General features: G+C 48.9%; 1 protein-coding gene across 1 annotated transcript in view; it reads right to left on the bottom strand.

The window, feature by feature from the left end:
* TG (thyroglobulin) overlaps positions 1–23,936 on the bottom strand; it is a 235,784-nt gene extending 211,848 nt beyond the window's left edge. Inside the window, exons 1-11 of the mRNA XM_055545720.1 lie at positions 23,870–23,936; positions 22,827–22,935; positions 22,285–22,382; positions 20,714–20,914; positions 19,919–20,078; positions 10,818–10,924; positions 10,526–10,669; positions 10,165–10,350; positions 2,791–3,891; positions 1,620–2,207; positions 1,136–1,375 (exon numbers count right to left, since the gene is read on the bottom strand). Of these exons, the coding sequence (XP_055401695.1) occupies positions 1,136–1,375; positions 1,620–2,207; positions 2,791–3,891; positions 10,165–10,350; positions 10,526–10,669; positions 10,818–10,924; positions 19,919–20,078; positions 20,714–20,914; positions 22,285–22,382; positions 22,827–22,935; positions 23,870–23,936 (3,001 nt within the window). The remainder of the gene's footprint in view (positions 1–1,135; positions 1,376–1,619; positions 2,208–2,790; positions 3,892–10,164; positions 10,351–10,525; positions 10,670–10,817; positions 10,925–19,918; positions 20,079–20,713; positions 20,915–22,284; positions 22,383–22,826; positions 22,936–23,869) is intronic.
* Positions 23,937–24,210: the final 274 nt, after the last annotated feature.

A 24,210-nucleotide genomic window follows, 5' to 3' on the forward strand; every position in this document is an offset into this window, starting at 1 on the left:
GAGGAACAGAGGGGAAAAAAAATAAAGTACCTGGGGAGGGAAGGAGAGAGAAGAAGAAGAAAGAAGCAAGGAGGATGGTTAGGCATCCTTTTCCAGGTCCCCACATTCTGTCAGCGCTGTGCGAGACCCAGGATGTAAAGAGTAAGGTGGGCATCTTGTCCTCCAGCAGAGGTGGCTGGGGAGGGGGAGGAAACAAAGATGGCTCTGGGGAGACTCTCATGTGGGGTTAGGGGAATAAAGGCAAGGGAAGCCCAATGCCAAGGGGGCAGCAGAACTGCCAGGAAGGTGAGGGCAGGGAGGCTCCAGCCTGTGGGCACAGGTGCTCTTTGTCTTGGTCCAGATGTTACAGGGGGAGCAGTGGGAGCAGGGGACAGAGGCGTGGGGCCCAAACCACCAGCATCGCATCCAGGCTCCGCTAGTTGCTGGTTGGATGAACTTGGACACGTGACTTAACCTCCGTTTCCACTTCTGAAAAGAATCACGGATGGTGATTACAGCATCGCTCTCATGGGACTCTCAGAGGATCAGATGCAAAGATCTGGTAAAGATCTACTTAGCACAGAAAGTGCTTGGCCAGGGGTACGTGTCAAGCAATGCTGAGCTGGTCCCAGGCCAGAGTGGTGTCAGCCTTCTGAGCATAGGTCTCTGCCATGAGCAGGGACCAAGTGGTGCTTTTTGGAGTGAACTACCTGGATTAGATTTGATCACATGAGGAAGGTGCCTAAACCTAGAGCGTGTTTCCTCAGTTTAGGAGGGCTCTTCTACTTTCCTCCTAGGAGGTGTTACTGAGTCCTTGGAAATGGAGGGAAACTTCAGAACCAGCCACAGGGGAGTAGGAGCGTTCGGGGCTCACACATTTGAATATTTTAACCCAAGTACTTGGCTTCCCAGTGGGCTACAGGCGCCATATGCAATACAAAATACAGAGCCCTGCCCCCAGGTGGCTCTGTTGGAGGACTGGGCACCATCTTGGAGGGGTGGGAAAACTTCCAGCTTTATCACAAAAGACATTTGTCTTCTCCGGAACTCATGGGCCAGGGGAAACAACGGCTCTAAAGATGACCAAAGAGGAACTCGTTCAAACTCTCTCTTCCTCCAAAGAAGAAACAAGAAACCAGAAGCATGGGGCACTCACTGGACTGAGCTGCCAGTCGAATGGCATAATCGCTCCCGCTCAGAAACTTCTCCAAGAAAGTCTCCCGAGACAGGGAGAGCGGAGGAAAGGCCAGCTCCTCATCAGTCAGCCGGATTCCTTTGGCCGCAAGGAAACTCTCTCCCAGAGGGAAGCGAGAACTGTTGGAATATGTGACAATCTCTTCTGCTTCCCTGATGAACTGCAGGACGCGAAGCTTCACTTCCTCACAAGGGCCAGGACCTGGGGAGGAAAGGCAGATGGATCCACCCGCCACGTGGAGCTCACTCAGACCCCTCTGAAGTATGTACACACATCAACATACACACGCATTTCTGCCTCAGCTGTTCCCTTCACCCCAACTCTTCCCACAACCTGGAATGTTCTTTCTGTTTCGTCTCTGCAATTGGATTCACCGCACTGACGGCATACCCACTTTGTGAGATGATTAGTAATAGCTAATGTGTATTCCACACCAGGAACTCACATGCTGGGACCTTGCTGGGCTCGTTCTGGGTTCCTTCTAGCTTCTGACCAGCCTCATCCACACACCAGCAGCTCCGGAGGTCAAAGTGTGCCAGAGGGGCGCTAAAGTCTGAGTAGGGCCCTGGGTATCGGTCAAGCTGGCCGTTTAGGATCTGCCAGAAGAGGTAGGGTTCCAGAAACACGTTCCCTCCAGGCTGGGTCTGGTTCCCTTCCAACACCGACACTGGGACATCTTGGAAAGAAGAGTATCTCGCCAGCCCTGGGAAGACGCCTTGTTGGCCAGCCTCGTAAAGATTTTGAATGAAGAGACGGAAGTTTCTGGAAGCTGCTTCTCTGTAGCTCATGATCTTCATCAGCAGTTCTGTCGGGGTCAGTGCCTGGCTAGCACTGTTCTGAGCCTCCCAGCGTTCATACCACTCGAAGGCCTGCTCGGGGGGCCCGTCGCATTGCACGGGGCTCCACTGCCCACTGGCACTGCACTGCGGGATGTAGATGCTGGAGAGGGTGGGCAGCGTGCTGGGATTGGAGACCAGGGTCCGCACCGTCCCAAGGAAGGCTCGCTCAGCCTGTAACTGACAGGGGCTGGGGCCTGGGGAGGAATGAAACACAGGTACGTCAGGTTAATAAGCCCCAAAGACCAAGATGCATATGTGCTAAGTCATTTCAGTTGTGTCTGACTCTTTGCCACTCCATGGACTGGCAAAGGGGACCACCCCTTGGCACGCCAGGCTCCTCTGTCCATGGGATTCTCCAGGCAAGAATACTGGACTGAGTTGCATTTCCTTCTCCAGAGGGAACTTCCCGACCCAGGAATTGAAGCCCTTATCTGTCCAAACTCCATCTAAAACCTTACACAGCCATAGAAACCCCATCAACCTTAAATTTGTAAATATTCAGAGAGAGAGAGCCTGCCCATCACTAAATCAGTGCAGTTGAGACCAGCTGTTGTCAGCACTGCAGAAATTTTATGTGCCAGCTTCTTAAGGCCAAATTAATCTCCCAACTCCACTCTTTGGAATGGTTAACATTATCAAGACCTTTCTGGACAATGTTTAAATCAGCCAGCAAATTTCACCATTAGCAGAAGTTTGGGCTTTAGCTACAACTGATGCATCATGTCAGGGCCCTAGGGGAGAATCAGAGTCTGCAGGTTGAATACTCAACAGACTCACATTTCTTGAGCTCTCCAAGTGCACTTCGAGTTCCAGGAATAGGCTGACCCTCGGTGTCCACACAGTAGCACTCTGAGTTGAAGCACTGGACAGGGAGAAAGTTCCCCTCACTGGTACAAGCAGGAACAAACAGGCTGGACCCAGCCGGCTGGCTACCCAGGAGGCTCTGCATGCGCGCCCTCTGCTTTTCGCACTCCGTGGGGCACCGGGGTCGTCCACCTCTAACCCGGGAGCCGGCAAGTTCTCGGCCCTGGGCGTCCACGCACCAGCAGTCTCCGGCGAAGCACTGGACCTCCTCGTAGCTCCCTTCCGCAGTGCATGCCGGGACGAAAAGGCTGCCAGGTGCCTGCCCGCAGCCCTGAGAGCTGAACACCATTTCCATCACGTCACCTAAATCCCTCGCTGTGTCCTCTGGCACAGAAATAGCATGCTGCAAGAAGAGAAGGAATTCTGGAAGCTCCAGGAAGGAAGAAAGGAATTGCAGGGCATTTTGGTTCTCTTGTAAGTTGACTTCAAAGCCAAAGCTGCCCACAACTGGCTTCCTCGGGGCAACGTCTATCTTAGAGGCTTTGGGGGCTTCGGAGGCAGGATTTGAATTCAGTTCCACGGAGAGGGGCTTGGCCAGATTGGCTAGTGCCCGTCCATCCTGGAAGCCTGGGAGACCCAGCTGCTGGAAAAAGTGACTGAAGTTAAATGTGCCTCTTGTGCCCAGGGCTCCAGACAAGTTAAACTGGCCGACGTTCACCAAAAATCTCCCCCCGAAGAGGTTTTGCTGCAGCCGCTTTGCGTTGGTGGTGAACTGCAGGGCGAGGCGGGCCAGCTCTCGGGAGGGAAAGAGCCCTCTAATGGCTTCCTTGAGGAGACTTTCTGGGGCGACAAACCGTGTGTCCCGTCCTTGCAGCATTGGCTGGAAAATTCCGGAATCCAGAAAGAGCTCCTTGATGGAGGACGGGCAGGATGCGGCAAATCTGGCAAATCTCTGAGACACCGGTCTTTCCTCGGGAGCCAAGAACAAGCTGCGCCGGCTGAAGTAGCCAAAGGGCCCAAAGCGGAGTCTGGAAAAGGCCCGCCGCCTCTCGGAGGGACAGGACTGGTCTTCAGCTGCAGGGGGAATGCAAGCAGGGACACAAATGGAGAGAGAGTATCACCATCACCAGTGACCCTGACGCAAGCCCGTGAGCTTTCTGGTTTACTATTGTTTAATAAGCACTGTCTGACTCCTTGCGACCCTATGGGCTGTAGCCTGCCAGTCTCTTCTGTCCATGGGATTTCCCAGAAAAGAAGACTGGAGTGGGTTGCCATTTCCTTCTCCAGGGTATCTTCCCGACCCAGGGATTGAACCCGTGTCTCCTGCTTGGCAGGTGGACAAAAACAGCAGCAACAGCATTTCTGACACAGCCCTCAGATCTTTCTGGTAGAAAGATGAAAGAAGTCAGTCAAGGATTGAATCTCTGCCTCCTTTCTCCATATCCTTCTGCTTGTTCCTTCCCCCTGAGCAGAGTCTGTGACCCCCATCTTGGGGAGTGAGGACTCCAGGTGACTTGACTTCCTCTCCTTGATTCCACTCGAGGGTGACCCCTTCCTAAGACAGGGCTCAGAGACACTGGCCCACTTTCTGGAAACCTGCCCACACACTCATCAAATGTGCCCACTGGCATGATATCTGCCCACCCGGTGGGTGCCCTGCCTTGCCCAATACTCATGTCTGCCTGGAACCTCCAACTGTGATCTCATTTGGAAAGAGCATCTCTGCGGATGTCATTAGTTAAAATGAGGTCATACTGGTTTAGGGTGGGTCCTTAAAGAATGGTGTCCTTAAAGAATGCCATGTGAATACACAGAGGAGACACACAGGGAGAAAAACACAGGAAGAGGGAAGGCAGAGACTAGGGTGATGCAGCTGTTAGCTAATGAATGCCAGAGACTGCCAGCATACACCAGAAGCTGGCAAGGACTCTACCCTGGAGCTTTCCGAGGGAACACAGCCCTGCCCACACCTTGATTTCAGACTTCTGGCCTCCAGGACGGTGAGAAAATAAATGTCTGTTGTTTTAGGCCATTCAGTTTGTGGTCATTTGTTATGGCCACCCTAGGAAACTCCTGCACCAACAAATTCCTGTTTGTTTTTAACGGAATGTTGTTTTCCAGGGTTCTCCTATTGTAACCCTCAATGGCCTTTAACGCTTCATTATAATGCTCTTCAAGAGGCTGTCTATTCCTCCATGGGGATCATCTTATCTAGGCTAACTAGTTCATCGTCTGTTTGAGGTTAAAAACCATACTTTAAATTCTATTGATATTTTCCATAATAAGAAACATTTTCCTATGTTTTAATATGCAGTATTAGAGGAATTGGGCTTCCCTCGTGGCTCAGTGATAAAGAAACTGTCTACCAACGCAGGAGATTCGGGTTCGATCCCTGGGTCGGGAAGATCACCTGGAAAAAGAAATAGCAACCCACTCCAGCATTCTTGTCTGGGAAATCCCATGGAGAGAGGAGCCTGGCGGGCTACAGTCCATGAGGTCAGAATCAGACACAACTGAGCGACTAAACAAGGTTACAGGAATTATGGTGTTTCCCGAAGTATAATGTGATAACGCCCGCTCCGCAAACACACTCAGCACAGTCTTCCAGACTTCTTGAGCTTTCCTTGAAATTATTAATTAGTAATCAACTCCATCGGAGAAGGCCACGGCACCCCAGTCCAGTACTCTTGCCTGGAAAATCCCATGGACGGAGGAGCCTGGTTGGCTGCAGTCCATGGTGTTTCGAAGAGTCGGACATGACTGAGCGACCTCACTTCCTCTTTTCACTTTCATGCATTGGAGAAGGAAATGGCAACCCACTCCAGTGTTCTTGCCTGGAGCATCCCAGGGACGGGGGAGCCTGGTGGGCTGCCGTCTATGGGGTCGCACAGAGTCGGACACGACTGAAGCGACTTAGCAGCAGCCGCAGCAGCAATCAACTCCATGCATGGTCAGGTCATTCTGTCTGAATATCCCAAGTCAACGGTCATGATATTCAGAAAAAAGTTTTTAAATTCAAACTCTGATCATCTCAGTCACATAGGTAGAAGGGAGAAAACTCCATTTTTCTCCATAAAACCATAAATCTTAGCTGTTCTTTTCAACTCACCCCGCCCCCAACTTTTCAAAATAATTCATTCCCCTCAGTTCAGACGGGTGCCAAAAAGAAAGTCAGCCAATTTCACTCTGTAACCAGGCAACAGAGTAAGATCTGGAACATGCGGTCAGAGAGAGTGAGAGAGACTGGCAACATCTGAACATATAACACATCCGTCCACAAGGCCAGGGCTTCCTCTAATGGGTATTACAGGAAGGCAGGGAAGAAACCAAGCTCACATCTCTGCTTTCTCTCTCTCCAAATTAAGAGCATACCCTGCCCATTTATTTGTTATGTAGTGTTACCAAGGCAAAGAAAAAGATCAGATATTGGTTTCTTGTGGCACATGTTTCCATGGTAATGAGACTGATACATCAGATGGAAAAAGTAGAATATATATATATATATATGATCTATGCATTTGGAAGTACTTTTGGTTTTAACGTGGAAGACCATAGTTCTTCATTTTCACCTGGAATTAGGGAACAGTGTTCTCTGGGTTCTAACAGAACCAGAGTGTAATTGTAAAGGCTACCTTCAAGGCAGAGCTTCACAACGTTCTTTTTCTACATCTTCACACTTAGCCCAAAGCATGGTACCCAACACAGTGCTGAGAACTCAAAATGTTAAGTTGGAGAAATCAAATGGTTTCCTAGGAAGTCACTGAAAGAATGTTAACACATGTCTATTTCGAGGCTCTGAAAAGACTGTCGTCCTCCTTCACTGTCTCACATCTTGCTGAGTCCATCCAGCTCACCCCAACTGGGAGCCTATGAGTGCTCCTAGACTCCTCCTGCTCCAGCGCTAACACCCTTCAGGCCTCAGTGTAAGGAGGAACGGAGTCTGATGCAACGCCTGGCCACCTGTCTCAAGTTCACACCCTTGTCCCCAGCCCGCTGCTTCTGCTTCAGTATTGCTTCCTGTCCTGGGCTGAATAGTGTCTCCCTAGAATTCACATCCCTCTTGGAACTTCAGAATGTGATCTTCTATGGATGTAGGGCCATGTAGGTGTAATTAGTTCACATGGGGTCACACTAGGGTAAGGCAGCAGTCACTCAGTAGTATCCGACTCTTTTAAACCTCATGGACTTTAGCCTGCCAGGCTCATCTGTCCGTGGGATTTTCCAGGCAAGAATGCTGGAGTGGGTTGCCATTCCCTTCTCCAGGGGATCTTCCTGATCCAGGGATCAAACCCACGTTTCTTGAATCTCTTGCATCTCCTGCATTGGTGGGTGGATTCTTTACCACTGGCGCCACCTGGGAAGTCCATACTAAAGTGGGTTTTTAATCCTATATGACTGGTGTCATTACAAGAGGAGGAACGAGACACAGAAGCAGACAAACAAGGCAGACAGCCATGTGATGACGGAGGCAGAGTGTGGAGTTCTGCAGTCACAAGCCAAAGATTGTTGGTGTAAAAAAGAACGAAATAATGCTATTTGCAGCAACATGGGTGAACTAGAGTATGGGCAACTAGAGATGGCCATATTGAGTGAAGTAAGTCAGACAGAGGAGGACAAATATCATATATTGTTTATAGGTGAAATCTAAAAATGGGTACAAATGAACTTACCTACAAAGCAGAAATAAAAAGAGTTATAGATGTAGAAAACAAATTTGAGGTTACTAGAGGGTAGGAGGTGCTACAGAAGGATAAATTGTGAGACTTAGATGGACATATACATGCTGCTGGCGGTTTAGTCACTAAGTCCGGTCTGGGTCTTGCAGCCCCATGGACTATAGCCACCAGACTCCTCTGTCCATAGGACTCCCCAGGCAGGAATAATGGAATAGGTTGTGATTTCCTCCTCCTCCAGGGGATCTTCCCAACCCAGGGATCAAACTTGGCTCTCCTGCTTTGCAGGCAGATTCTTAACTAAGCCACTAGGGAAGCCCGACATATACACACTGCTGCTGCTAAGCTGCTGCTAAGTCACTTCAGTCGTGTCCGACTCTGCGCGACCCCATAGACGGCAGCCCACCAGGCTCCCATGTCCTTGGGATTCTCCAGGCAAGAACACTGGAGTGGGTTGCCATTTCCTTCTCCAATGCATGAAAGTGAAAAGTGAAAGTGAAATCGCTCAGTAGTGTCCGACCCTCAGCGACCCCATGGACTACAGCCTTTTAGGCTCCTCCATTCATGGGATTTTCCAGGCAAGAGTACTGGAGTGGGGTACATATACACACTATATAAAATGGATAACTAATAAAGACCTACTGTATAGCACAGGAAACTGTATTCAATTCTCTATAGTGGCCTATATGGGAAAATAATCTAAAAAAGAGAAGATATATGCATAAATGATTCACTGTTCTGTACACTTGAAACTAACACAGCATTGTAAATCAACTACACTCCAATAAAAGCTTTTTAAAAAAGAAAGTAAAACAACTAAGTTTCTGGCTAAAAAACAAAAACAAAAAAGATTGTTGGTGACTATCACAACCAGGAAAAAACAAGGATTTTCTCCTGAAGCCTTTGGAGCGAGCACTGCCTTGCTGACACATTGATTTTAGATATCCAGCCTTTAGAACTGCGCAAGAATACATTTCTGCTGTTCTAAGCCATTCCATGGGTGGTCATTTGCTACAGTCACCTCAGGAAAGTAATACAGGCCACTCGTCTCTCTTTAGGACACCTCAATGACCTTTAGATGCCTACTGCCTGCAGCCTGATGCTCCTGTTCAATCTCTCCTCCAAAATGCCTGGGCTGCCTTTCCACACCACCCACACAGGGCACTCTCCAGCTTCAAAGCCCTCAACAGCTTCTGTGAAAGCTGGAGGATGAAGCCCCCAAGGCTCTGCTTGATATGAAAGGCCTCATGACCCGTGCCTTTCAGAGTCCCCCAACCAAAACAGGAGCTTCCCAGGTGGCTTGGTGGTAAAGAATCTGCCTTCCAAAGCAGGAGAATTAGGTTTGATCCTGGGCTGGAAAGATCCCCTGGGAGAGGAAATGGCAACTCACTCCAGTATTCTTGTTTGGGAAATCCCATGGACAGAAGAACCTGGCAGGCTATAGTCCATGGGATCACAAGAGTCGGACACAACTGAGCTCACATGCACACACACACACACACACACCCAAACATGCTCCAGCAAGTTTTTTGTCTCTCTCCTTCTTGCAGAGTCCATGTTCCTTAGCACATGTGAAAGTCACTCAGTCGTGTCCCTTAGCACACCAACGCCTATCACAGATCCTCCTCAACTAGGATGGAATGACCTCCTGATAAATTCGTCATAAGTTGAAAATATCATTAAGTCAAAAACGCATTGAATTCCTATCAGCATAGTTTAGCCCCGCCTACATTAAACATGCTCAGAACACTTGCATGAGCATACAGCTGGGTAAGATCATCTGAACACCAAGCCCATTTTGTAATCAAGTTTCAAATATCTCATGAGTGGACCACACCATGCAACTTGCAAGATCTTAGTTCCCCAAGCAGGGATTGAACCTGGGCCCCAGCAGTGCGCCAAATCCTAACCACTGGACTGCCAGCGAATTATTGAATAACTGTACTGGAAGGGAAAAATGGAATAGCTGTCTGCGTACAGAATTGTTGTAAGTGTATGGGGTACAATCGTGTGGCTGACTGGGACCTGTGGCTTACTGCCACTGGTTAGCATCATGAGACAGTTCCATGCCACATATCCCTAGGCCAGGAAATGTTCAAGATTCAAAGCACTATTTCCACTGAACATGTATCATTTTTGCACTGTCGTGAAGTCTAAAAATTGTTAAGTCCAGCCACCGTTAAGTCAGGCCCCATCCATATTTATGTCCCTATAATTTCGCTTCCCCAGCCCTGACTCTAGTGAACACCTCTCTTTATTTTCATCCTTCAGGAAGCATCTTTAGTTTAGAAGAAGCTCCTCAAGTGTCACCTCTGCCATGAGGCCCTCCTGGGTGTCTCCTCGCCAGACAGGCACAGATAGAATTGACCCCTGCTGCCCTGTGCTCCTGGACCTGTCAGCACATGCTTTTCTTGCGGCACCGTACACTTAATTCTCTCCTGTCTTACTATTCTCTGAGCTCCCTGAGGGAGCACGCATGTCTGATACGGGATGAGAAACATAATGGAAATTAATAATGATAGACGGGTTTCCATCCTGTTGAACTTAAAGAGTCTGTGGGGCACCCCTCGCAGGCAATGGAATGAATGTGATCTGGAAAGGTCAGTCTGGAGAGAGAGATACAGTAACATGACCTGACGAGAACAAGGCGGGGAGGCTTGGAGAGGACACCCACCACAGGACGGAGGCTCCCCTCGCCGCCGCGTCCCCGGGATCTCCTGTCCCCGGCTGTCCACGCACCAGCACGGCCCTCCCCGCTGGCACTGTGCCGCCTGGTACTCCCCGTCCGGGCGGCAGCTCGGTACGTAGGGGTGACGGAAGCTGGTGGCTGCAAACCGCTCCACTTCACATTTCGTGGGGCCTACGAGAAATCCAGGCAGGAAAGGCAGTGTGTTTACAGCACGCATTCTGGACGCTGGTAAAGTCAATTCAATCCCCACGCCCGCTCCGGTAGGACAGCCACGGAGGCTGCAGGGACATGAAAGCCGAGTGGTTTCCTCCTAGCGGAAACACATCTGCCTCCAGCTTGTACTCACATCGGAATCTGCCGGAGATGACTAGCTGCACTGCTAGGAACCGTCTCTGCAATATCCGGTACAGAGTGGTCTCAGCGAAGGTGGAAGCAAGGTCCAGGCCGGCAAAAATAGTGTCATAAATTTCATCGAGTAACAGCTCCAAACCTGAGCCAAGAAAGCAAGCGTTTGGAAGGGATGGGTTCATTCAGAAAGGAGGCCCTGACCTCACCACCATGTAGACAGATATAACAGTCCATCCGCTATTTCTGCTTTACAGGGAGTGACAGTTAGGCTTTCAGGAGGGTGTGCTTACCTGTCTCAGCCAGTTCCCGCCCTTGGCTATCCGCACAGTAACAATACCCAGACACCTCTGGAAACCTGCTCCGGAAGGAACTAAAGGTCACAAATGCATCTGGGAACCTGCAAGACAATAGCATTCGTGGTCACCGCCTCACACAAGGCAAGTCATCACAAGCTCTTCCAGCAGAAATAAATTAACGTGGCCTCATCTCATCTGAGGAGGAGACTGTTAGATAGCATCACTGACTCAATGGACTTGAATCTGAGCAAACTCCAGGAGAAAATAGAGGACAGAGGAGCCTGGCGTGCTTCAGTCCATGGTGTCACAGAGAGTCAGGCATGACTTGGTAACTGAAAAACAACAGCAACCATCTTATCTGGGAACAAGAACTGTCTGCTTCTTTGTTTCATGCCATTTGCTCCATGCTTCCTGTAGTCAATGTATTTTTTTCTAAATTGGTTTTCCCTGACCAGAGTGAGGCTGGACCTGTGAAAATGAAGCTGTCCTTGACTGTCACCTACCAATTAGTGTTTTTCTCAGTCGTGGGCTTTGACCAATTTATGCCCGAGCATGTGTCTCATAGGATCAAGCAGAAAACAGTTAATCAGCATTGCAATAACGAGTTCCTTTACTAGAATAGAACTCTCGAGACAAAGGGCCAAGTGTGCTTTACAAACATATGGTACACATTGCAGATGATCTCATTCGGGGAGATCACATGACTTCAGAGCCCTTTACGACTTCTCAAGAGCTGGAAAAGAAGCCAGGCTCCACCACAGGAAATTCTTATGTAGGACATTTCCCAGTCCCATAGTCGAAGAAAACACCAAATCACTGTGACATCACTAACAAGGGCTATACTTCATTTCCATAAGTTGAGGGAAAAGATGCCTAAATCATGCCTGGCCCGACAATTGCTACACGGAGCTAATTGGCTGGGCTACCCACCCTAGAAGTAATAGGAAGCTCAAGTGATAAAAAGTTGTACCCATGTGCAATGACATAGCAGCCAGAGAGGAGCTGCTCATCTCTATGTAACACGGAGAAATTAGTTTTTAATGCTCCATATAGCAAGTCTATATGGAGAAGGAAATGGCAGCCCACTCCAGTAGTCTTGCCTGGAGAATCCCATGGACAAAGGAGCCTGGAGGGCTACAGTCCATGGGGTTGCAAAGAGTCGGACACGACTGAGTGACTAACACACACATAACAAGTCTATGAAACCAAGCAGAGTACGTTTCCACCTGTATCTGGAAATATATTCCCAACCAATAAATTAGAAGAAGTATAACAGCAGCCCTCTGCACAGAAAGGTCTATTGCTGTGTGATATATTCGAGCAAAGCGTTGAAGACAACCTTCACGTCCAAAGCTATGAAAATTGAAAGTGAATTATGGTAAATCCCCTAAATGAATGCATGCATAACATTATGTAAAAAGGGTAGACTACAAAATGGCATGTGCATACACTACAATTGTTCCTATTCAAATGAACCAGAATCGGAAGGGAATATATTTCCAGGAACTTCTCAGAACCTCAACACAGAGTGCACATGTCGTAGTTAATCTGAAAGGAAATGAATACACAAAACAAAACCTATGTACACACGGATTATAGAATTACGGATTTTTTCCAGATTGTTGGTCTGTAATTGTGCGTACATGGGTTAAATTAAAAAGAACATTACAGTCAGTGAGTTGCATGAGTATGAGTGTTTGTCGCACAGTCGTGTCCAACTCTTCAAGACCCCATGGACTGGAGCCTGCCAAGCTCCTCTGTCCATGTGATTTCCGAGGCAAAAATACTGGAGTGGGTTGCCATTTCCTGTTCTAGGAAGTTGCATGAAGTCTTTCAGTCATGTCCAACTCTTTGCGACCCCGTGGACCGTAGTCTACCAGGTTCCTCTGTCCATGGGATTTTCCAGGCAATAGTCCTGGAGTGGGTCGCCATTTCCTTCTCCAGGGGATCTTCCCAACCCAGGGCTCGAACCCAGGTCTCCCGCATTGTAGACAGACGCTTTACCATCTGAGCCAAGAAGCTAAAGACACACGTGGCCCAATTGCTCACACTGACTGGAGGAATATGACAGAAGTTCATTCATTGGAACCTGGGATAAATTCAATTCTAAACGTGTTAAAACATTATGATAATCACTTCCCTTTATTAAGCATTACTTTGTAAAAGACAATCTGCAAAATGTTTAATTGACATTCATTTAATCCACTTAACTGTCCTAAAAGCAAGGTGGTATTTTTTTGTGTGCTCATTTCAGAGGTTAAAGAAGTGAGGTATGTTGGCCACCATCTAAAGTAGTGGTGGGAGCTGGAGTTCAAATCCAGGCTGTCACCACCAAGTGACTCTGTTAGTGGGGTTACTCAGTGTGCCTGGCTGCTCCCTGCTCCTGCCCATCTCCCGAGAAGCAGTCCTCTGCTCTGACACTCTTCCCTCTGCTGGATCCTGGGTTTTCCTGGCATCTAACAGACAGGGACTGGGCTCCCGGCTGGCCCAAAGTTCTGCAGGCTATTCCAGCATGAGGCACAGGAAGTTTAAAACCACATTCCACCAATTCAACCCCAAGACCCACCTTGACCTTCAACTAAAGGAAAAGGATGCTTCCCTTTTGTTGAATGAAAAGCAACATCTCAGGATGATGATCAAAGAGTCCTCAAGAAGGAAAATTGTAGTGGAGGGTGAAATGATGGTGTTTCTGCATTTATGCTCAGGTTGTGGCCAACACAGAGTTAAAGAAATCACAAATAAGGCTCCATGAAATATAATGTCAGTCCCAACCAGGTGTCTGGTCTTGCCCACCTGCACTGCAGGATTCATGCCCTTGGACTCAGGTAGCCAGCACCCTTACTCAGTCAGACACTCCCACCCCTCTCATGATGGCCGGTCCCTCCAGATATCCAGCCTTTGATGAAGACCAGCAGATCCCCCCTCAAAATCAAGAGCTGTGATGACTCCCACAATGCCTGGTTCATGGCAGACCCCTCTGCAGACCCTGCAGAGAGACCAGTGAGCATAACAGGCGATCATGAGTCCATGAGGGTTTCTGTACACAGTTGCTCTCCTATTCGGGTAACCAGTCCCCTTTACTGCATATTAAGGTGCATCGGCTCCTTCTCACTGGGTCATCTGTGTATCAGGAGTTGCCAGTGCATCTGAGGAAGTTTGGATGAGCTCTGTCACTAAGGACAAGTGCCGATAAAGAGACCAGTTGACCAAGTCTTACCTCAGATCACTAAGGCGTGATCATGGCATCAGCTCTTAACCAGGGTTACTTAACCAGAATGTACTTCCTTAGCCAGTGGTTAGGCAAGGGCCTTGTGAAAGATGGGGAAAGGGGGATAAGGACCAGCAAAGCTTACTCCCCACCATGACATGGTTTTTTTTCCTAAATTCACCAGCCAAACAGGTGTAGTTAGCAGCTGCTCTTTTCAAGAGGCAAAAGGATCTGCTTCAAATGGGCAAATGCTGTGGTCAAGTTCAAGCGTAAATCATCACCCACCATATCAAGAACCCACAACAAACATGTTGGCAAGTGAGACTTCCGGGCTCCCTGTGGCCCCATGGAAATGGGTCAACTGCCTTACACCACTTCTGCATGTGAATTTCCCAAAGAAATCTCTTCAGATTTGTTGAGGTCCTTTAATGGACGGGAACCTGGTGGTCCGGAGTCAACCAATAAGAAAGTAAAGGAGAAAGAAAGAGGCTGATATTCCTTGGTTTATGCAGAAAACCAATAAAGCCCCTGCATGGGGCTTGCTCTGTTCATGGAGGCCTCAGGCGCCCTCTCGATGGGGTGAAGGTGCAGAGCGCCTTCTCGAGAGGGTCTTAGAAGCCCGGGCAGGAAAGTGAACTCAGAGAACCTCTGCGCTCCAGGAAATCAGCCTGAAAAAGAGAGAGGGAGAGAGAGAGAGAGAGAAAGAGAGAGAGAGAGAAACAGGGACCAAAGCTCTGATGGAGCAAAGGGGTTTTATTCAACATTGTGTGAGTATTTATACTGTCTTAAAAGGCAGCTATTTTCAGCAGAGATAAAATCAAAACTTGCAAGTTATCAAGGAAACATGAGGTCATCCATATGAACGAGAGAGGGTTGTAAATAATCACTTTTACCATGTAGTTCATAAAAAGGAAGAGGGTACTTATCACCATATAGAAAAACTAACGAAGGAAATGCCTGGATTCCTCAGCCCCCGGGAGAGGCTTGCCTCTCCTCTTAATTCCTGAGGATCCAGGAATTAATAAGGAACCGAGAATTCCTGACAGATCCAAAACAGCACACAGGAAACCTCCTGTTACATGCTTCCTGACACAGATTCAGTATTCCAAAAGCAAATTTGTGACTTTTCCTTTCCAGACTCTTCCTCTTCTGCCAACCAGAAACCAGACCTTGGAGCCATCCTTGACTTTTTCTCTCCCTCACCCTTCCTCTCTGTTCCTTCCCCAAGTTCCATGAATCCCACCAAGTCAATATTTCTCCATCAATCCCACTCCATCCCACCATCACCCTCTCCATCACCTGCTGTGGTTCAAATTGACAGCCCCTCTCACCTGGAATAGTACAGTGGCCTCCAAACTTACAGGGTCATCTCTAGGTACCCACTGCTCTTCCTTGACTGCAATCCATTCTTTTTAAAATCCAACTCTGATGGTTCATGACATATCTCCAACCCTCACCTAGTTCTAAAATTCTTGATGAAATATTCAGGACACACTTAAACTGAAAAATTACTCCTTGCTCATCTGAAATTCAAGTATCACTGGCCATCTGGCATTTTTTCACCTGACAACCATCCAGGATACTACGTCTATACTTTCCACATAGCCTCTGGGGCTCCTGACACTTTGCCCACTGGAGAAGCTGGGGCTGGCACTGCCCAGGTCTGCTTATCAGAAAATTCCTGAGCATGGCTGGGCTTCCAGTAACCAACTATCTGACCCTTCCCATGACCTTCTTAAATCAGAATTCACTCAGAGACATGCTTGCTTACATAAAAGAAAAGCTCCCATTTCAGGGGTAAGTTTTTTGGTTCTTTAACAATAGATGCTTAGTCCTGAACTTTTGCCTTTTATTTGACTGCCCTCTGGTGGACAAAGCTGTGAATTGCGCCTCAAGCAGGCACCTGCAAGTTCTTTGAGAATTGTCGGACACGACTGAGCGATTTCACTTTCTCTTTTCATTTTCATGCATTGGAGAAGGAAATGGCAACCCACTCCAGTGTTCTTGCCTGGAGAATCCCAGGGACGGGGGAGCCTGGTGGGCTGCTGTCTATGGGGTCGCACAGAGTCGGAAACGACTGAAGCGACTTAGCCCCATCAGCAGCAGCAGCATACACAATATGCCAGCAAGTTTGGAAAACTCAGCAATGGCCACAGGACTGGAAAAGGTCAGTTTTCATTCCAATACCAAAGAAGGCAATGCCAAAGAATGTCCAAACTACCGCACAATTACATTCATCTCTCCAAGCCAGGCTTCAACATTTCGTGAACCGAGAAATTCGATATTCAAGCTGGATTTAGAAAAGTGACAGGAACCAGAGATCAAATTGCCAACATCTGTTGGATCACTGAAAAAGCAAGAGAGTTCCAGAAAAAATGTCTACTTCCACTTCATTGACTATACCAAAGCCTTTGACTATGTGGATCAATCACAACAAACTGTGGGAAATTCTTAAAGAGATGGGAATACCAGACCACCTTATCTGCCTCCTGAGAAATCTGTATGCAGGTCAGGAAGCAACAGAACCGGACATGAAACAATGAACTGGTTCCAAATTGGGAAAGGAGTACATCAAGGCTGTATATTGTCACCCTGCTTATTTAACTTATATGCAGAGTTCATCATGCAAAATTTCGGGCTGGATGAAGGACAAGCTGGAATCAAGATTTCCGGGAGAAATATCAATAACCTCAGATATGCAGATGACACCACCCTTACGGCAGAAAGCGAAGAACTAAAGAGCCTCTTGATGAAAGTGAAAGAGGAGAGTGAAAGGCTGGCTTAAAACTCAACATTCAAAAAACTAAGATCATGGCATCCGATCCCATCACTTCATGGCAAATAGATGGGGAAACAATGGAAACAATGTCAGACTTCATTTTCTTGGGCTCCAAAATCACTGCCGATGGTAGCTGCAGCCATGAAATTAAAAGACGCTTGCTCCTTGGAAGGAAAGTTATGACCAACCTAGACAGCATATTAAAAAGCAGAGACATTATTTTGCCGACAAAGGTCCCCATAATCAAGGCTATGGTTATTCCAGTGGTCATGTATGGATGTGAGAGTTGGACTATAAAGAAAGCAGAGCACCGAAGAATTGATGCTTTTGAACTGTGGTGTTGGAGAAGACTCTTGAGAGTCCCTTGGACTGCAAGGAGAGCCAACCAGTCAATCCTCAAGGAAATCAGTCCTGAATATTCATTGGAAGGACTGATGCTGAAGCTGAAACTCCAATACTTTGGCCACCTGATGCGAAGAACTGACTCACTAGAAAAGACAATCTGATGCTGGGAGGGAAGTGGGAGGGAGGAGAAGGGGACGACAGAGGATGAGATGGCTGGATGGCATCACCTCCTTGATGGACATTTGAGTTTGAGCAAGCTCCAGGAGTTGGTGATGGATAGGGAAGCCTGGCGTGCTGCAGTCTATGGGGTCACACACAAGAGTCAGACATGACAGAGAGACTGAACTGAACTGAAAAGGAGCCAGACAGTTCTATAAGCCACAGATTGTGCTTCCTAGGGTGGGTTCCTTAATTTCTGTTCTTCAGATTCCCCACTGTGTGCTAGAGACCATCATTTTCCAGTTATTTTTATAAATATTGAAGTAGATGAAAGGATCCCAAATTCCACTGTATACTGTGAGTATCCAACTGAACTTGGACTGAGCACACATCAGTTTGCATTGCTGAGCATCAGTAAACCAGGACATTTAGAGATTCCAATATGCACATGGGCAGGCCATTTTCTAGGCCTGAGGTGGGTAGGGGAATGTAACCTACATTTGCAAAAGCTGGTGATGGATTCCCTACAAATGCATAATAATTTACAATTTTCGCAGTGGTTTCATAGGCAAGGGCTCAGCAGATCTTCACATGACTGATGAGCTGGCATTGTCCTTACAGATGGGAACACTGAGACTCAGAAATAAGTGACCCGGTGACTTTGCCAGCAGTGGCAGAGTCAGAACGAGGGTCACAGGGCAAACGCTATGGGGCCAGACAGGTAATGCCAACAGTTGGAGCAGGAGGAGTGTGGCGCATACAGGAAGAGGCCCACAGCGCAGGGTGGGGTGGGTTGCACTTGGTCCAAAAAGAATCAGCTTCTTGGTGCCCTGGGACAATGCATGCAGTCCCCAACCTTGTTCTTCAGAATCAAGAACTCAGAATTTTGTGTCTTGGGTTGAACATACAATATTGCTATGTTGGACTATTTTTACCTGCACAAACTGAAATTTCACAGGATTCAATTTAAAATTTCTCAGTTTTGAAAAGAGCACGCAGCTCGAATGAGTCTTGTCTCTGGGACAGTACCTGGTCACAGGCTGCGGATCCGTGACCCCTCTGGGCACAGCCCATGGGAATTCCCTCTCATAGGAAGGAAACTAGTGGTTTTGAAAGCCAGACACATAAAGCCTCAGGTTCTCTAAGAGAATTCCTACCAGTATTTACAAATTAATATTATTATTTATTTTCCTTCACAGTGTTTTGATTATATCTGAAGTCTGTGCAAGCCCTGTGTATTGATAAAGTCACCATCTTAAATAACCAGAAGCCATCCAGTCATTTGGGCCAAGAGCTATTAAAAAATACCATTTTTATATTTGTTATATAAATCTTTAAGCTTAAATAAGCTTAACAGGTGCACACATACATGCCATTTATAAGAATGCATCAATGTGGTCCACATTTTTCCTTTTCTGGGGATTCTCCCCTCCTGACTCCTCCTCCTCCACAGCAACCTGACCCTCAAGGTGGCTGAGGGAACCTCCCAGTATGTGTTTATTCATGTAATTCTCTGTCCTCACCGAATCCTATACAGACACAAGCATCATCATATAATCATATACACACACTTAGATTAGGACCTGTTTGCTTGTCTGTGTTCTAAAAACTAAATCCTCTTATATTATGTGCACCTTGTATCCTACACGATATTATCATAACGTGCTGCAGGACCCACTCCAAATCAACAGACGCAGTCTGAGTGCATTCTGTTTAAGGGCTTCGGAAATATTGACAGTGCCTTCCCTGATAGCTCAGTTGGTAAAGAATCCACCTGCAATGCAGGAGACTCCAATTCGATTCCTGGGTTAGGAAGACCCCTTGCAGAAGGGATAGGTTAACCCACTCCAGTATTCTTGGGCTTCCCTGGTGGCTCCGATGGTAGGGAATCTGCCTGCAATGCCAGACACTTGGGTTCAATCTCTGCATTGGGAAGATTCCCTGGAGAAGGGCATGGCAACCCACTCCAGTATTCTTGCCTGGAGAATCCCCATGGACAGAAGAGCCTGGAGGGCTGCAGTCTATGGCGTCGCAAAGAGTTGGACACGACTGAGTGACTAAGCACAGCACAGCACGCTTTTATCCAGACACCCACCTGGGGTTGTCAATCACTCTGTTCCCAGTTTTTGGCCTCAATTAAAAAAAAAAAAATGCAGTGGACATTCTGCTGCTGCTGCTACTACTAAGTCACTTCAGTTGTGTCCGACTGTGTATGACCCCATAGATGGCAGCCCACCAGGCTCCACCGTCCCTGCGATTCTCCAGGCAAGAACACTGGAGTGGCTTGCCATTTCCTTCTCCAATGCATGGACATTCTAGTATATCCTAATAAAGAATCTTCATATTCTGGTGTTTTCATCTCTGTAGGCTGGCTGGGCCAGAGGGCTCATGTATTTTATTTGAGTAGCTATTGCCAGCTTGTTTTGTGGGAGACGCCGTGGGCCTTCAGTGTCCGTCACGGGAAAGTGAACAGGAGGCCTCTCTCAGTTCCATGGGCTGAATGTATCACACACACCCTTGCCAGCGCCCAGCCCCGCAGACAGCAGGAGCCTGGGCGGGAGACGGGAAGGCGTGGGCCGTGCTGGGCACACCCGGGGCCCTTACCTGTTGTAGCTGTGGACCAGGTCGAAAACCATCATGTCTGTGGTGTTGACGAACTTGCACTGCGTGGGCCTGAAGGCCCCATCTGGAGAACACTGGGGTGGCGACCTGTCGCCCACGCCGTGGAGGAGACGGCGGTTTCTTATCTCACAGCTCTTTGGACCTAAACGTTTCCAAGGAAACAATTTAAATCTATTTACTTTTCATTAATCTTTATTGGTGTATAGTTGCTTTACAATGTTGTGTTGGCTTCTGCTGTACAGCAGAGTGAATCGGCTCTATATTTACATATGTCCCCTCCTTGTTGGATTTCCTTCCCATGTAGGTCACCGCAGAGCATTGAGCAGAGCTGACTGTCCTACACGTAGATGCTCATTCGTCATCTATTTTACACATAATATCAAGAGTGTATGGCTGTCAGGTCCAATCTCCCAATTCATCCCACCACCCCCGTCTTTTCCCCCTTGGTGTCCATAGGTTTAGGAAACAATTTCTAATCCTCCCATATGAGGAGGCATATGTGCTTCTGCACATATGCTTGTGTGCCTACTATACACACGAGAGCATCCGGAACAGGGACGAAGGCCTGATGCTCCCGGAAATCCTACTTGTTAAGCCTGTGAATACTGCGGTCCACGGTGCAGAACTAGAAGGGAGAAAACCTTCCTGAAACGCCTTCCTTCTCGTGCTGAAGGCCAGCGCCCCCGCCTTTCCTCGGGGAGCCCTCACCCCGTTTCGGCCAGCTGTGGGGGCTGCCCCAGGCCTCCGCCTGCCCGGGGCCCCAGCGGTGGTACTTACACCGCTCCGGCCTCCCCCGCTGGCGGGTGCCGTACACCTCCATCCCCTCCGCGTCCACACACCAGCACTGCAGCCGCACGTCGCACTGCACGGGTGAGTAATCCCCCGAGTCCTGACACTGGGGTAGGTAGGACGCGGCTGTGCTGTTGATGTACCTGCTGAGCAAAATCTGCTGCTTCTGCAGCTGGCAGAATGACAGACCTGCGGCGGCAAAGAGCGGTGTCAGAGGAGGGTGGGGGCATCACGCAGGGGTCCGAGCCCCGGAGGACCACACGCCCTCCCTAGGGGCGGGAAGGCAGGGTGGTCCTTCCCACCACCCAAGGAGGCTCCATGAGCTGGCAGCAGCCTCAGGGCCAGCATTCCGCCTGCCCAACTCTACATCCCAGGATTTCTTCTGACATCCGGCAGGCTGAGCTGGGAAGAGCCGATTTCATCGTGTCCCCTCAGTCCATGGGACACCCCAACAGCCCTGGAGCTGAAGAGGTGGGGTGTGAAGGGAGCACAGGCTGGCTGTTGATATCTTGTCTGAATACGAATTTCCCGCACAGCCTTGTGCGGGAAAGAAGACTCCCTGGGGGGAGTCTTCACCCCTCCGTGCCCAACTTGCCTTCTCTATAGAATTAAAATACAACTCATGGGAAAGACCCTGATGCTGGGAAAGACTGAAGGCAAAAGGACAAAGGAATGGCAGAGCATGGTTAGATAGCATCACCGACTCGATGGACATGAATTTGAGCAAACTGCAGGAGATAGTGGAAGACAGAGGAGCCTGGCGTGCTGCAGCCTCTAGGGTTGCAAAGATTCGGACACGACTTAGCGACTGAACAACAAGCCTACTTCAGGTGGGTGAGGACTAGTCACACTGGTGATTGCTGCTCCCACTCAATACCTACTGGGGCCAGGTGTCTTTTGCGCAATTTAAATTCTCACGACCATCAGAGCTGACCCTACAGCAGCTCCCGTATTCATGTTACAGACAAGGAACTGGAGTTCAGTGGGAGCAGGGCACCCAACAGAGGTCACTCGGCAGGACTGCGGGAGTCAGCTTGCTCCCCAAGCCAGCAAGCTGGCCCCCAAAACCAGCGCTGCAACGGAGCTTGGCTCTTTTACAGGATAACTGGTTTGAAGCTCAATCTCACCATTTTAAGATGAGCGGCTTAAACTGACCCTTGTTTTAGCTTTACTGTGACACGCTTCTTTGACCACTCATCATAGCAATTATTTTAACAGGAAAGTTTTTGCCTTCGGTCTCAAATCTTAGAAACATCCCAGTTGAGAAAACACTTCCTGTGCAAGAGGGTGCTTTCTGGTTTCAGAGGACTTTGAAGTCTTTACCCTGATGCATCCTTAGCATCAGATATGGGGCCTGGCACAGGGGGACGTCAGAGGCTACTTGCTGAACACATGACTTGATTGTCCCATTGATTTTCACAGTAGTCCCGTAGGAGGTAGGGCCTAATTCAAAGAGGATGATCCCGCAGCCCAGAGGGAGACTAGCCTGGTTGCACCCAAGCCCAGGGCTGTATTCAGGGTGTGAGCTGCCCCTCGCGGTTCCTCCCCTTCCTACTTACAGGCCGCAGGCCGCCCAGGTTGCCGGCTACCAGGCACTTCCCTGCCATCAGCGTCCACACACCAGCAGGAGGCCCCATCCTTCCCGCACTGGACGGTCCTGGGGACAGGAGTCTCAATCAGGTACCCTTCCTCCTTCTTCTTCCCTCCACGCTTTAATTCATTTCAGTTAGGAAAAAGACTGGTGTGGAGCGGGACTGGTGACTCCAGTTGAAGTCAGGGAGGAGAGGGGGCATCTGAGCATAAATCGTTGGATCACTGGAGAGTAAACCACCGCCGCCGCCGCCACCCCATGCACCCTTGTTAAAACAATTACGGTAAAAAGTTTTGGCAGGAAAGGAAGGGACGTCTTTGGTTCTGGCTGGAGGGAAGCATGGATTGGGGCGACAGAGGTCAGATGACTCGGTGTTGACAGGCCTGGGGAGCGCTCCAGTGACGGTGGCCGCAGGTCAGTTTCAGGGAGGAGCGTAAAGGGCAGGGGGCAGGGACAGGAAGAAGATGGGCTTTAAGGCCCCTGGGTCCACACGGCTGGAGGAGGCCTTACTGGAAGCTGCCGTCCTCGGCGCACTGGGGGACGTAGTCTTCTTGCTTCAGAAAAGCCCTCTCCCTCTGCAGCTCGCATGGGCGGAGAGGCTGGGCGTCCACCTGGTACTCTGCACAAAGGAAGAGATGCCGCTTATGAGAGAGAATCTGCTGCCTGGATTCCAGTAACGGAGACGGGCTCGCCGAAGACACAGACACTCTTCCGGGTTTTATCTCTACCACCAACAGCAAGTATATTTCAACTTGCAGTTTTGCGGCTACTCACAAGTTTGACATTAACTCCCCTGATCCCCTGGGAGGTGATATCACCGTCTTACCCAGGTGGCCCTGAGACTTGGCCGGGAAAGTAGCCTGTTCAGGATCACACCACTGGCAAGAGAAGGATTCACAGTGGACCCTTGGACTGTGCGTTCCCCAAGACCATGGTTGGGTCAGAGAACACCGTAAAAGAAGTACTCTTGAGTTTATCCAGGTACTCCTTGCAGACAGAGCACCTTCCTGGCCTCGATGGAGAATGCATGTAATGTGCAAGGGCTTATTTAGAAATCACAGTCACAACTGCTTCATTTCCAGAGAGGAAACAAGCTGAGACTTTATTCAAAGTCAACGCTAAGTGGCTGAGCCTCAGCTATAATAGAACTCAGGTCTATTTCACACCACGGGTAGATTTGTGGTTTTCATTACCTGCTAATACCCCACATGGACAACCTAGGACTTGAGATTGTAAAGATAATTTCAAAAACAAACAAACAAAAAAACCAGTCAATCCCAGCATTTGCTAACAGGGTGGGGTGAGGGGAACTAGAATCCAACCGGGAAGATCTAGTTTCCCATCTCCTCTCCACTGATCACTGACTCTGTGACTTCTCAGACCCTCTGTCTCTTCATCTGAAAAGGAAAGACTGCATAACTGACCTCGGGACACTGAGGATTAAATGAGGTCACATATGTTCCAAGGCCCTGGGGCAGGTCCTGGCTAACAAGGAGTTGGCCTGAGAGGTCCCTCCCAACCCGATGCTCTGAGACCGCAGGGTCAGAACTTACCAAAGATGTTGGCTGACGCCAAGCAGACTAAGTCCAGCAGACCGAAGACCCATAGGGCCAGGGCCATCTTGGGAGCCCTTCCAGGGAGAAGGGTTAGAAGCTGCTGCCCACCTTAGGGCTCTGGCCAAGGAGCCTTTATAGCACTGCTGTGGGTACTTAGCCCCCACCCACAGGCACTCAGGGAAGCAGTGCCCGCCCTGTTTTCTCTGCTGGTCACAAGGAGGTCCTCCACCTGCATCTGTTCCCCTGGAGGACACTCATGTGGCCAGTGTGGGGTGAAAATCTTGTGGAGGCTGTAGGGGAGCAGAACAAGGGAAGAGTGTGTGTGAAAGTCGCTCAGT

Source organism: Bubalus kerabau, chromosome 14 (assembly GCF_029407905.1).
Source record: "Bubalus kerabau isolate K-KA32 ecotype Philippines breed swamp buffalo chromosome 14, PCC_UOA_SB_1v2, whole genome shotgun sequence".
NCBI classification, from domain to species: domain Eukaryota; kingdom Metazoa; phylum Chordata; class Mammalia; order Artiodactyla; family Bovidae; genus Bubalus; species Bubalus kerabau.